This window comes from Oxyura jamaicensis, unplaced genomic scaffold (assembly GCF_011077185.1).
Source record: "Oxyura jamaicensis isolate SHBP4307 breed ruddy duck unplaced genomic scaffold, BPBGC_Ojam_1.0 oxyUn_random_OJ71775, whole genome shotgun sequence".
In the NCBI taxonomy this organism is placed as follows: Eukaryota; Metazoa; Chordata; class Aves; order Anseriformes; family Anatidae; genus Oxyura; species Oxyura jamaicensis.
Genome location: NW_023310688.1, coordinates 154,583 through 166,637, shown reverse-complemented (window position 1 = coordinate 166,637; position 12,055 = coordinate 154,583). Strand labels below are relative to the sequence as shown.

Genomic DNA, 12,055 nt, shown 5'->3' with positions numbered 1-12,055 from the left:
TAGTTCTTTGCTTTCTGCAGGGCTCAGGGCATGTCTGCCTCCTGGGGTAGAGCTCCCCAAAGCTGTGTGGTGGGCAGATGCACAGCTCCTGCTCCCCTACCTTCCACCTTATTTTTTGCTCTTTATTTCTTAATTGGTGTGAGCATAGTGCACATGGCCTTCAACCAAAAACTATGAATGTGGGTGAGAAGTGAGGGCAAAGGACAAGGATGGTGGCACCCAGCAGGAGCCTGCAAAACCAAGTTGTCCTGTTGTCTCTGCAGTCCCCATTGTTTTAGGGCTACGAAGGTAGCCCTCATTGCAGTCCCCATTGTTTTAGGGCTACATTGTTTAGGGCTACGAAGCTGGTGAAGGGTCTGGAGAACAAGTCTTAGGAGGAGCGGCTGAGGGAGCTGGGACTGTTTAGCCTGGAGAAGAGGAGGCTCGGGGCGACCTTATTGCTCTCTACAGGTACCTGAAAGGAGGCTGTAGTGAGGTGGGGGTTGGTCTATTCTCCCACGTGCCTGGTGACAGGACGAGGGGGAATGGGCTAAAGTTGCGCCAGGGGAGGTTTAGGTTGGAAATTAGGAAGAACTTCTTTACTGAAAGGGTTGTGAGACATTGGAACAGGCTGCCCAGGGAGGTGGTGGAGTCACCATCCCTGGAGGTCTTTAAAAGACGTTTAGATGTAGAGCTTAGGGATATGGTTTAGTGGAAGGTTTGTTAGCGTTAGGTCAGAGGTTGGACTCGGTGATCTTGGAGGTCTCTTCCAACCTAGACTATTCTGTGATTCTGTGTGATTCTGATTGTTTTGGGAGCTCAATGACATCCTGTGTTTATGAGCACTTTGGTGCTGCCAGTGACAACAAATATAACCAAGGAGATCTTTGCAGTATCAGATTAACTGGTAGGGACTGGCTGTTTCTTTCTGCAGGACATTGATAATTAAACCAAGCATCTCTAGGAAGTTGCAGTGAAACATCTGATGGTATTCGATACACCCACACCAACCCTATGTGCACAAAGGCAGGGTAAGTCACGGCTATGAAGTATCCACCCTACAACCTCCCCTACCCCATCATTATGTGCACAGGCTGATTTGAAATGGAAAAGATGCCCCGTTGAAAAATAATAATAATAATAATAATAATAATAATAATTGATATTTACTTGTGGGCTTGTACAGCTCAGAGCTGCAACCCCTGGGCCAGCCAATGATTTAGCTACTACAAAAAATAAATAAGGGTAACTGGAGAGAGTGGATGCCCACAGTGAGCATTGCAGCATGGCCGTGCTGTTGTACCTTAATGGGTGCAAAGCCAGTTGCAGCTCGCTGTGCTCTGCAGGGCTGTGATCAGATATCAGAGGCACATTTGTGTTCTTCTGTGGCATCTTTGAAGCAAAACTAATTGTGATCTCAAGCAACTCTCAGTGCTGCAACCCTTTTGAAAGACATCAACAAGATCTTGGTGAGCAAGTGTGCTTTTCCGGCTTTTCCTGATGGAATTTGTAAAAGCTTGCTATAACAGGAGTTTCAGCTTGCCTGAATATGATGCATCCCTAGCACAGCCTCCTAGAGGGGCCAGTAATTCTGCTCAGCTGCAGGAAACAAATCTCCACGATCACCAGCGTCTGTCCCTAGGGCATGTTCAGTCTAATCACATAGCCGGAGACTGGTCACAGCCTTTTGACACAAAGCACATGAGGAGGAAAAGTCATCTGGAGAATGGGCAGGAGGGAGACTGACACCATTCATTGCATGAATGCTCAAAAAGGAAAAAAAAAAGCAAGAGGACTCATGAAAGGGGTTGCAAAGTTGGGTGTTTGACCCCTTGGGTTCTCCAAGGGTGACAAAAGGATGGAAAATGCCCTCAGCTGTGTCTACCTTACTTTAAAGTTTGTTTGCTCATTTTTCAGTATTTTTTTATTTTCTTACTGCTTCAGGGCTGAAGGAAGAAAGCAGAAAAAGCTCTACCAGCATTCACTTGTCTGCATGCTGAAGGCTTCACCTTCAAGGGGGGGTTCGCCAGGAGGGCTTTGGGCACCCACTTAGGTGTGTTTCACATGGCAGCCACAGGTGGGAATTGGGAGCCAGTGGTAAACAAAGACCATGCAAGTGTCCTGCCAGCTCCCACAGGTTTATAGTTAGCAATACAGTTCATTTTATTAGTTATAAATAAAGTACAAAAAATCCACCAGAAGTGAATCTAAGCATTTACACAATTTCTAATGTCTTTTCATTTCTTCAATGCACTATTGCTTTAATATTAATAATAAATATTTTTCTAGCTTTCTTCTATAAAATAGTCTATGTAGCAAAATGTTGCACAACACAACAGAACAGCAGTAGGAGTACAAAAATGTGGGTGATCCTTTCACCAGCCCAGGCCATTAAAGGGGAGGATTTCTGTCTGCTTGCCCCATGTTTTATGTGTCCCTCTACCAGTGTCTTTGTGGGGTGACACCTGGTCCCTATCCCCACACAGCCCAAAACTGCAGCTCCAGGGGAGGAAAGTTACAGAGCAGCAAGGGGAATTGGGGAAACCAAATATTTTCCAGGGTGCTTTAACCCTCCTGCATGGTTCAAGCACTGGATATTCAGGAACCTTCTGGGAAGGGGCAACGTGTTAGCAGCGGTGCAGTCGTGGCTGGGGATGGGAACGTGGATGCTTGGCCACCGCTGCAGGAGCGGGACATCAGCTCAGGGCTGGTCCCCCTGGGGGTGACCCACCGAGGGACAGGGCAGGAGGGCTCCAGTACCTCTCACAGATCTACAGCAGATTAACAAGCTTCAAGTCAAGGATTCTGCCCCAACAAAGGGGCCAAAAGCAAGTGGAAGGTTTTCAAGAAGGTTAGTTTTGAGGGCTGCTGCTCCAGGCATGTTTTACAGATGGATTATAGCCAAGTCTCATGGCCTGGTGTGACAAATAGATCCCAAATCACCCATCCCAGCCCTCCGTTTCCCAGCCCTGTCTGAGAGCAGTGAAGGAGCTGAGGTCCCACCATCCTGCCCTGACCGAGCTCCCCCTGGGAGCTCCCAGATGGGTGCATGCAGGGGGTGGTTCAGCAGGGGACATGAAGCCAGACCAAGCACCTGACAGGCACCGAAAATCCAACAGAGCCACAGCACCTGAGCTCCCTTCCACATTTTTTGAAGCAATTTGCAGAGTCATGCACTAAATGCATGCATTGCCCCAAGCACAGCCTTGCAGCAGGGTTCACCAGGTGTTATTGCAGGTAACACATGCAGCAAGGGCAGGAGCATCACCGGCGGCACCGGGACAGGGCAGTGGCAGGAATTGACCAAAACATTTTGGTTTTGCAGGGCACTACTAACCACCTTCAATGCACAAGGCCGTGAGTGAAAGGATCACCAGAGTTTGATTATGAGTGCAAATAATATTCATATATATGTGCTAAACACAGTCACTATATTGCAGTTTTTCACTATTTCACAGCATACAGAATCAAAAGTTTGCATTTTTATGAAATGTATCCAAGGTAACAGCACCACAGTAATACAGTTTGTAATCACACACCCTGATTTTTTTTTTTTTTTGGTCAAGATAAGCATTACTCCCACATCCCATGTTTAATTTCTTTTTAAGTACCGACACATGCAAAGCATTCCATTCCCAGAAAAAATGTAAAAATGAGGTAATAGAAGTAATAAAAAATTAGTGTTAATTTCTAAATAAATAAATTATAATTAAAAATGCAAAAAACAACTATAAAAATAATTAAATAAGAACCCACAATATCTACAAGTTAGTCATAAATTATGATTGTTAAATATAAGGCATTTAAACTCACAAAACCCTGTAAACTATCAATGTTTTGTTCCTAGACATTTTTGTTTGTTTCATTTGTTTGCTTGTTTTTAAACTCCTCCTATCATCGCAACCTACTGGTAGAAATGATTTCAACGCAAAAAGGAACATGACACACTGATGCAGCTCCAGACTCTGTAGGTTCTCATGCACCTCCGGATCAGTCACTCACACAAGACCAAGGGAGTTTGGTGCTTTTCTTCACCAGATTTTTTTGTCTTTTTGTTACTTTTTTAATCTAAAAACTGTGCTTGTTCATTAGGCAAATAGTAATTCTTTCGCATAGGCTTTAAGAAAACGTGCAGTTCGGAAGTGCTCCTCCTTCCCTCCCCACCCAGCCAGGGTCCCCATTGCCCCCGCTCCTCCCCTGCTTCGCCCCCAGCTCACACCTGGGTGCACCAGACTGGCTTACAGTGTGTTTTATGAACAACATCTCACCTTTTTTTGTACATATCATTAGTATTAGTATTATTTTTAATGCTGCTTGAATCTGCTGCTGCTGGAGCAAGTCCCATACATATCAATGGGTCACTCCTTGCTGCAAGGAGCCCACATCGCTCCAGACATCCATGCTGGGACTGCTGTATCCCCTGTGAAGCCATCACTCACAGATGGCAAATAAATGTCACCATGGCAAATACATGTCACCATGCTCCTGCTCCACTCAGGCACAGTGAGAGGAGAGAAAGTCTCCTGCAGCCCCACGCCCCCTCCTTCACTCTCTTCTCCAGGTTGGCAAAAATAAAAATATTAATATTCTCTGTGGATCCTTTGAGGTTGGTGTTTTCCTGTTTTCCTCTTACAGCTCATGGGAATCCTGAAATCTCCCAGATGGTAATTTATGATCATTTCTACATGGAGAGCATTGCTTGGCTCCAGCAGAACAGGTGCTCAGGGGAGCCACAATTCAGCTCCACCACATCTGCATTATAAATATATAAAGTTCAGAATTCATTCCCCTGGCTCGTCCGCATCTCTCTTTTGCTTCCCTAGTTATAAAAAAAAAAAAAAAAAAAAAAAAAAAAAAGTCTTAAACAAAACACTTTGGTTGTGAATGCCTGTTCCCCACAGGGTTTTAATCTGGGTCCCTGCAGCTGATGTCTTTATTTCATGTAAGCTTGGATCAAAATGGCTCACTCCTTCAAGGACTGCTTCCTGATGTAGTTTTGTGCATTTTTGTAATGGAGACTGGTAAATTAGGTTTCGTTTTAATAATCACCTATTTTTCCATATGGATATGGAGTGAAATACATATGTGTATAACAATGTTCTGGCACAGGGCTAAACCCAGCCCTTCCAGAAGGCAGCAAACTCTCAAGAACTGGCATTCCCCTCCTGCACCGAAACACGCACAGCATTGGTGATTCCTCATGAGCAACGAATCCTCCCATCCCATTATCAGAGAGGGATCTCTGCAATCTCTGCTCCTAGAGATTTGACCCCGCAGCCTGTGAGCCCAAGTGGATTAAGGGAAAAAAATGAAAAAGAAAGAAAGGCTTCCACCTGTGTTGCATGTCTGCTTAATCTTCCCATGCTGTGATTTCTCACCAGGGAGATGGTAAAGCAGGGTGACTGTGTGTGATAAAAAGGCCCTGCTTCCCTTCTTCCACCTTGCTGTGGGTTGGGATGGGGAACAGGAGCAGGGCAGCTTGGCTGCTGCTCTACCCCAACCCAGCCACAGTATTAGCAATCTCCCCAAATCATCTGGTATTGGGTTTTGTCCCGTTGGAGTTTCCTCTTGTTATTTCTGAGCAATTACACCCCAAAGCACAGTTACAGAAGCCAACTCCATAAGCAGCATTTTGGACCAGCAAAGAGCCTTGGAGGTGTCTAACCCCGGGGGGGGGGGGGCATGCCACGGCATGCTGAAGCCAACCAGCCTCTGGCTCATGGGAGAAAGCAGTATGGAAGATGGCAAGCACAGAGACAGCCCATGGCCTGCCTTGGATTTTGGCATTCCAAACTACTTTACGATCTTAATGATTCGGAAAGCAAAGAAACAGCATCCACCTCAATATCGTGCCCCTCCAGAAAGCATCCAGCACCAGCAGATAAGCAGGAAGCTTATAGGGAAGCCTCTCCTTGCTGCTTCATTCATTTCATTCCCAATTTTCTTTTATTTTGCAACACTGTAAATGCAAGGAAAGGAAGCATACGCAGCTGAGGCAAAGAGCGCAACCCTTCTGATTGTAAACAGGATTTTGCTTTTTCACCTCTTCCCCCCAAGGGTGGGAAAACTTGACCTCCTCATTCCCCCTCTGCAATGTATTAATCAGGCACCAAAATAAGGAATCTATGAAAAAATATTTGGTGTAAATTAGGTAACAGCAACATGTCCACCACAAGATGAATAGGACATCAAACAACATTTCTTAAGCTAACATGCTCCAGCTGCCATCCATAGAAATAGCTAAAGGACCCCTATAACATCTTTCTACGTATTCGAGAGGTGTATATACAATCCTCATGAAATGCAGGATTGACAGGCCAGACTACCACAACTAGTTCCTTCATGTTCAACACTAAATCTTCTGCAGCATGGGGTCTCTGAGCTCTGGGAATGCCAGCTCCCTTTCACCGGGCCCATATCCTGTGTATGTGCAATATCTCCTACCACTAGATATTGTACGGCCACCTCCTCCTCCTCGTTAATGTGCCTGCAGACTTTTCCTCTCAATCAAATGGCTCAGAAGGCAAAAATTTTGCTGCAAGGGTTTATGGCCATACGACCTGATAAGGAAAATGGTGTGTCCAGCCAGTCCTTTCAGCTGTCCGAGCCGAGCTGTGTTTCAATGTCCACCCTGCAGATGGGGCACTTCTTGCTGGTGGCCAGCCACTGGTCCACGCACACTTGGTGGAAGAGATGCATGCAGGGCAGCCTCCTGTGGAGAGAGAAGCACCACCCATTAGGGACTGTGTGGGTGGAGGAGGTCCAGGGGACTGAGGACATCAAAAAAGCTGCAGATGGGGCTGCCTTCAACATGGGGAAGCATCAGTGTAGTGGCACTGGTGCTGCCTAAGCCCCCAGCAACACCAGCTTACCCTGGGGCAGTAGGGCAGAGATGGTGTCCTTCTTGGTTAAAACATCTTAGAAAATCCCACATCCCTCTGAGCTGAGTTGTTGCAGTGACCATCTACCCTAGCTGCTGCTTTTGACCTTTCAGGTGTGTCAAGTTATACACTTGGGTTCTTGATCCTTGTGGCTCACCAGCAGTCAGGTGGGTCTCCACTGCTCCTACTTGGGTGTCTGGTGCGCCCCAGGGAATGTGGTTGCTTTTCAGCTATGTCACATTTGTCATCTCTTTGGTGACTCATGAACCAGGAGGGATTCCAAACCACAAGGGCCCATGGCAAAAGAATCAGAGCTTTTTGTGATGGCTTAAGGCAGCTAAAGGGCAAGGAGCAGGACCAAGTAGTGCAGATGCACTGCCCACGCACAGCTTATCCTCTTCCAATTCCTTGTCCCCATCCTCTGTCACAAGCAGAGTTTTGACCCAGACAAGAGCCTGGGGACCTTGATAGCAGGGGTTGTGCTGTGACCTAGGATGGCTCACTGTGACCCTTCAGGCTGAGAGATCTCACTTATTCTATAAGAAAGCAGCTCCATCCCAGCCACAAGCCACATTCCCCTGTACTTGACACACAGGCTCCATTTTATCATACTTTGGTCATCTGTAAAGGCAAGACATTGATTTCCATGAGCTCCAGATGGCTGTCTGAGGCCTGGCACCCATTATCCTAGGACATATGGTCAACCAACAGCATGGTTTTGAAGCAGGTGATCCAAACCCAAGAGATCCTGTGAAAATTGCCCACCTGCACTTCCTGCCTATGGCCCAAACCCATGTCCAACTAAAAGGCATGTGCTTTCCTAAACCCTGCAATAACAGTCCCGCCAAGGCACAGCAGTGTTATTGGGATAAGCACAACTCAGATGTCACCGAGAGGCAGTGGAGCAGAGGGAAGGATCATACCTGACGTCTTCTCCATCTTCAAGCATGGACAGACAGATTGTGCATTTCTCATCAGTATCCGACTCCTCTCCATCCTCTTGTTCAGCTTTGCCCTCCTGTGGTCTTCTCTGCAGCAAGGTTAAAGACATAATTTCATTGGGACTTGATTTTCTAATGCTCTGCCAAGTCTTGGTACTTGCAAGAAGGCAAATAATAAGAGCTTCATCTATCAGCCAGATCTTCCAGCTTGGAGAAGCCAGCCCAGCCAAAACAGCCAGTGGGGGGAGTATGCCACCAACATGCTGCCGGTCCACACATCTCCTCCCAGAACTGGGGGCAGTGGTGCTGATGGCAGTGCCCCAAGGAGCAGCCTGTCCGTTGCCGCCCCAGCACAGCCCCACCACCTCCTCAGTCCTCCATGTGGCAGGGATGGTCCCACAGTCTCCTTTGGTGGGTGCTTCTCCTGCAGACCCTGAAATGTGTAGGGTCACCACTGCCAGCAAGGGCAACAACCACTGTGCCCCATGCCACCTTGGTCACTGGCTTAGCCCCATGCTGCACCATGGGGCAGCACTTGGCCTGCCAGCTCCTTCCTGTCCTCCCCCCCCCCCCACCCCCCACGCACCCATTCCAAATAATATATTTTTTTTCTGTATCCACTGGAAATATAGTCAGAGATAAGTGCAGCAGGAGTTGAGTTCCTTCCAACGTGGGCAATGCAATGCAACATACTTATTGTTACTGGGGATGACAAACATGACATTTCTACCCAAATGAGCAATTTTTCCATTTTCTATTAACTCCAAAAATTGGCATCTGGTTCCTTAAGGGCAAGAGTTCAGCTCCAACAGAGGAGATGCCCCTTGCAAAGTGAAAGGAGGGCGAGCTCCCCCCACACCACGGAGCGAGTGCCCTTGTGGTGCCACCTGCATGCAGAAAGGGGTGGGTTTGCATGCACAAACCCCCTTGGTGTGGGGGCTTTCTTACCAGGTGCAGATGGGGGAAATTGCACCCACTGTGTGGGAGCAGGTTGACACCCTTTTGAAACTTTTGGCCTGCAGCTTCCTAGCCTAGAAGCATGAAATAGGGAGCTGAGCTACACCACTGCATCAGCCCAGGAGTCCCACAAGATGTTAAAGTGCCAGTTCTGGATTTCATGGTTCATTTCAGGGAAAAATTCAGTTGGCACTGCCAGTTTGCCAGCCCTGAGGATTGCAACCCACCAAAGCCCTTCCTTCTGTCCACTCCATGCACGCGACCCTTGGCCAGCTGCAAGGGGCTGGCAGCCATGCTGTGGTTTTGGGAACTCACCTTCTTGTACTTGTGGGGGAAGGTGAACCTCTCGATGGTGTTCTGCACGGCACCCCAGCTCACACTGCCCAGCCTGTCCTCCAGCTGCAGCAGCTCCTGCAGCATGGGAACAGCAACAAAATGGAATCAGCATTGCTCACGGGAGGCATTGGTGGAGGAGCACAAGGTCCCGCAATCCCAGTGTCTGCCTGCCAAGGAGCAAGGCTCCATCCTGCCCTTTCCTCGGTGGAAATGCTCATTGAACCCAAATCAGGCGTGGTTCAGTGGTGGATTTGAGCCCTGGTTCTTGGGCCAATAGCTGTGGACTTAAGGCACAGAGCTGAGAGCTGATATTTCAGAAATAGGGGTGGAGTCTGAGCTCTGTTTGGCAGGTCAGAAAACAAAACCCCATAGAACTGGAGGACTTCATATACAGCCATGAAGGGAGACAGAGTCAGCCAGAGCCAGACCCAGGCACTCTGGAATAAAACATCTTTCACTAAACCACCCAACCCCTTTTGCTTCCTGGTTATTACTGAAATGGCTGCAGGTCTCAATCTCATTCCCATCTGCAACTGCCAAACCATAAGGCAGTCTTATGAGTTTATGCCAGAGCTTGCATGGATTCCCAGGGCTTAAAAATTTAATAATTGCAGTTCCCAAGATATATACTTCATAGCTCTCCCGCACAGCCGACGTGTGCCTGCTAGGGTTCATTCCCTGAAGAGCAAGTAACTGGAGCTGAGGATAAGGGCAATTTCTGATTTCATGAACAACCTGCAAGAAGTGAGAGAGAAAAATAAAGCCACCTGTGCTACCACAAAGAAATCCCTCGTGTACTTTGATTTAAATTTAGCACTTAAAAAATTGAAAATGAAAGAGCGGACTGATACCTTCCCCAATGGAAGTCTTTTAATAACCAAAAAATGAGTAGATTAATAACTTAAAAAAAATAAGTAGATCTCCTATAAATAATAACTACAAACTTGCATGTCTTAGAAAAATGTCAAATAAACTCTGTTTTATTTATCCCTATAGCATCCATAACACTGCAGCTCCAAACTCTCAACATGGATTAGCTTAAAAAGAGATTTAATTTTATTTTTTAACTGTGTTAATTTATTTTCATCCAAGCTCTGGTATTTAAAGCTTTGCTGTAGTGTGCAGGTGTCAGGGTCGACTATGGGCACAAGGGAAGAGCACCCTCATGGGATTCCTGAGGATGCTTTAAGGATGAGCGGGGCTCTGGGTGGCTCAGCTCCAAATGCAGCTCCCTGCTAGGAGAAGGACCAACAAATGACCCTGGTCAGCCCATATTCACATCAAACCCCAGCTCCACCTATGCCACAGGTCACACAACTTTAATAGGTGGCATCAAGGCCAATGAAGATGGCAAATATGTGATGAGGGATGGTCTTTGGGTGTGATCTTGGGGAAGTGCCACCCAGCACTAGTCCTGCATACAGGGAGCCATGGGAACCTACAGTTCACTGCTGCATTAATAACATTATTATTATTAACTGTTGAGTCTCCCAGGTTTTTGCAGACCAGCTTGTGAGTGTGCTGCAGGTGATGGACCGAATCTTTCCAGAGCAGCTAAGCTTTTCTTTCCTTTCTCTAATCCAGAGTGCAAAGATGGAACATTATCCTTTCAGGCACTCCCTCCCACAGCTGGAGATAAGTGGGATTTGAAGAAGACAGGTGATAGAAAGATAGTAGCCTTTATTTTGACTGCCTTCTGGCAGACAATGCATAAAACATTTCTCAGTAAAAGCGTTTCACTTACCATCTGTGTTGAGGATGTGCTTCTGGGGAAATGTTGCATCCGAGGTGTAGCCAAATAATGCTGATAGGGCTGAGGGACTGGACGAACCTGGAACTGGGCGTGAGTCAGTCCTGCATCAACACTGAGGTCCCTGCGGGCACGAGGAGGAAGATGGAGCTGTGGCTGCCTGGTGGCATGGTACGGGCTATGATAACTCATGCTCACGGCATGGTGCTCTGATCTGCCATGGGTGCCTCAACCTGAAGTGATGCTTCTGCTTTGAAATCCTTGGATTTGAGCGATCACCTTTCCCTCCACCAAGGCAGAATGAAGGAGCAAGGGGTTGATTTTATGCCACTTAGCATTTGTGCTAGCTGGGGTCGAGAGCTGTAGGATATAGACTGCCAATTGCAGAGCAGTGTCTTGGGGGCTCTGATCGATCCCCAGACTCAGTAACTCAACCCGGCCAGGTCCTCCCTGTGCCTGCAGATGATCACATTTTGCCTTCAGCATTTTGCAGGAATGCAGATAAATGCCTGAGGGCAGAGAACTAAGGAGCCATTCTGGGAGGTTGTTAGGCCCATCATCCGTGCCTGTGACCTCTCTGGAGGTCTCCCAGCCCAGGTCATGGGAGGGCTTGGGGGAACAAGGGAGCTATTCCCTACCAGCAAGAGAGAATGCATCAATCCTGGCCTCAGGGAAACCCAGAACTGCTGTTTGTACAAAAAAAATAAGAAAGAAAAAGGTTTTAAGAAATTTCTGGATGAGACACCTGTAAGAAACAACGTCACACAACCAGCAGGCCACCACTGGTGAAGCAGGACATCCCTGACAGTCCCAGTCTCCTGTGCGCAGCCTGTCCTGGGGCTCATTTTTGTGGGTTTGGGTGCTTTGTCCCTCCAGAAATCAACCCAGCTCAACCCTGTGACTTCCAATGACCGAGATCCCAGCAAACACCGCAGCTCTGCCAAATCCAGCAAGCAGAGCTGAACTGCAAACCTCATTCCAGCCCTGCATGGATGGGATGGGAGGAGACCTAGCACAGCATCTATCCATAATCTGTCTATGTGTAATCCAATTAGCTGTTCCCTTGTCTCTCCAACCACTGAGTCTCTCAGCAAACAAGTGCTTTGAATGTCATTCACTTTATCGTAATTAAAAAGCCAGCACTCTGATAACTATTGTCTTCACATTTCACAGAATCACAGAATCACAGAATTTCTAGGTTGGAAGAGACC

The 12,055-nt window shown here is 47.3% G+C and overlaps 1 protein-coding gene and 1 long non-coding RNA gene across 4 annotated transcripts; both read right to left on the bottom strand.

Moving 5' to 3' along the window:
• Nucleotides 1-3,845: 3,845 nt before the first annotated feature.
• On the bottom strand, nucleotides 3,846-12,055 carry LOC118159716. The gene is made up of 2 exons (XR_004747216.1): nucleotides 12,009-12,055; nucleotides 3,846-4,247 (listed from the first exon to the last, which is right to left on the bottom strand). It is a non-coding gene; the product is annotated as an uncharacterized LOC118159716 (long non-coding RNA).
• LOC118159715 (E3 ubiquitin-protein ligase RNF165-like) lies at nucleotides 6,171-11,535 on the bottom strand. 3 transcript variants are annotated; one of them, XM_035314278.1, is made up of 5 exons: nucleotides 10,839-11,535; nucleotides 9,725-9,829; nucleotides 9,074-9,169; nucleotides 7,784-7,890; nucleotides 6,171-6,691 (listed from the first exon to the last, which is right to left on the bottom strand). In XM_035314278.1, the coding sequence occupies exons 1-5, from the start codon at nucleotides 11,034-11,036 to the stop codon at nucleotides 6,574-6,576; spliced, it is 624 nt and encodes a 207-aa protein (XP_035170169.1). In that variant the 5' UTR covers nucleotides 11,037-11,535; the 3' UTR covers nucleotides 6,171-6,573. The 3 variants fall into 3 exon arrangements, with proteins under 3 accessions (XP_035170169.1, XP_035170171.1, XP_035170172.1); XM_035314280.1 differs by lacking the exon at nucleotides 9,074-9,169 and having other exon boundaries at nucleotides 6,173-6,691; XM_035314281.1 differs by lacking the exon at nucleotides 9,725-9,829 and having other exon boundaries at nucleotides 6,174-6,691.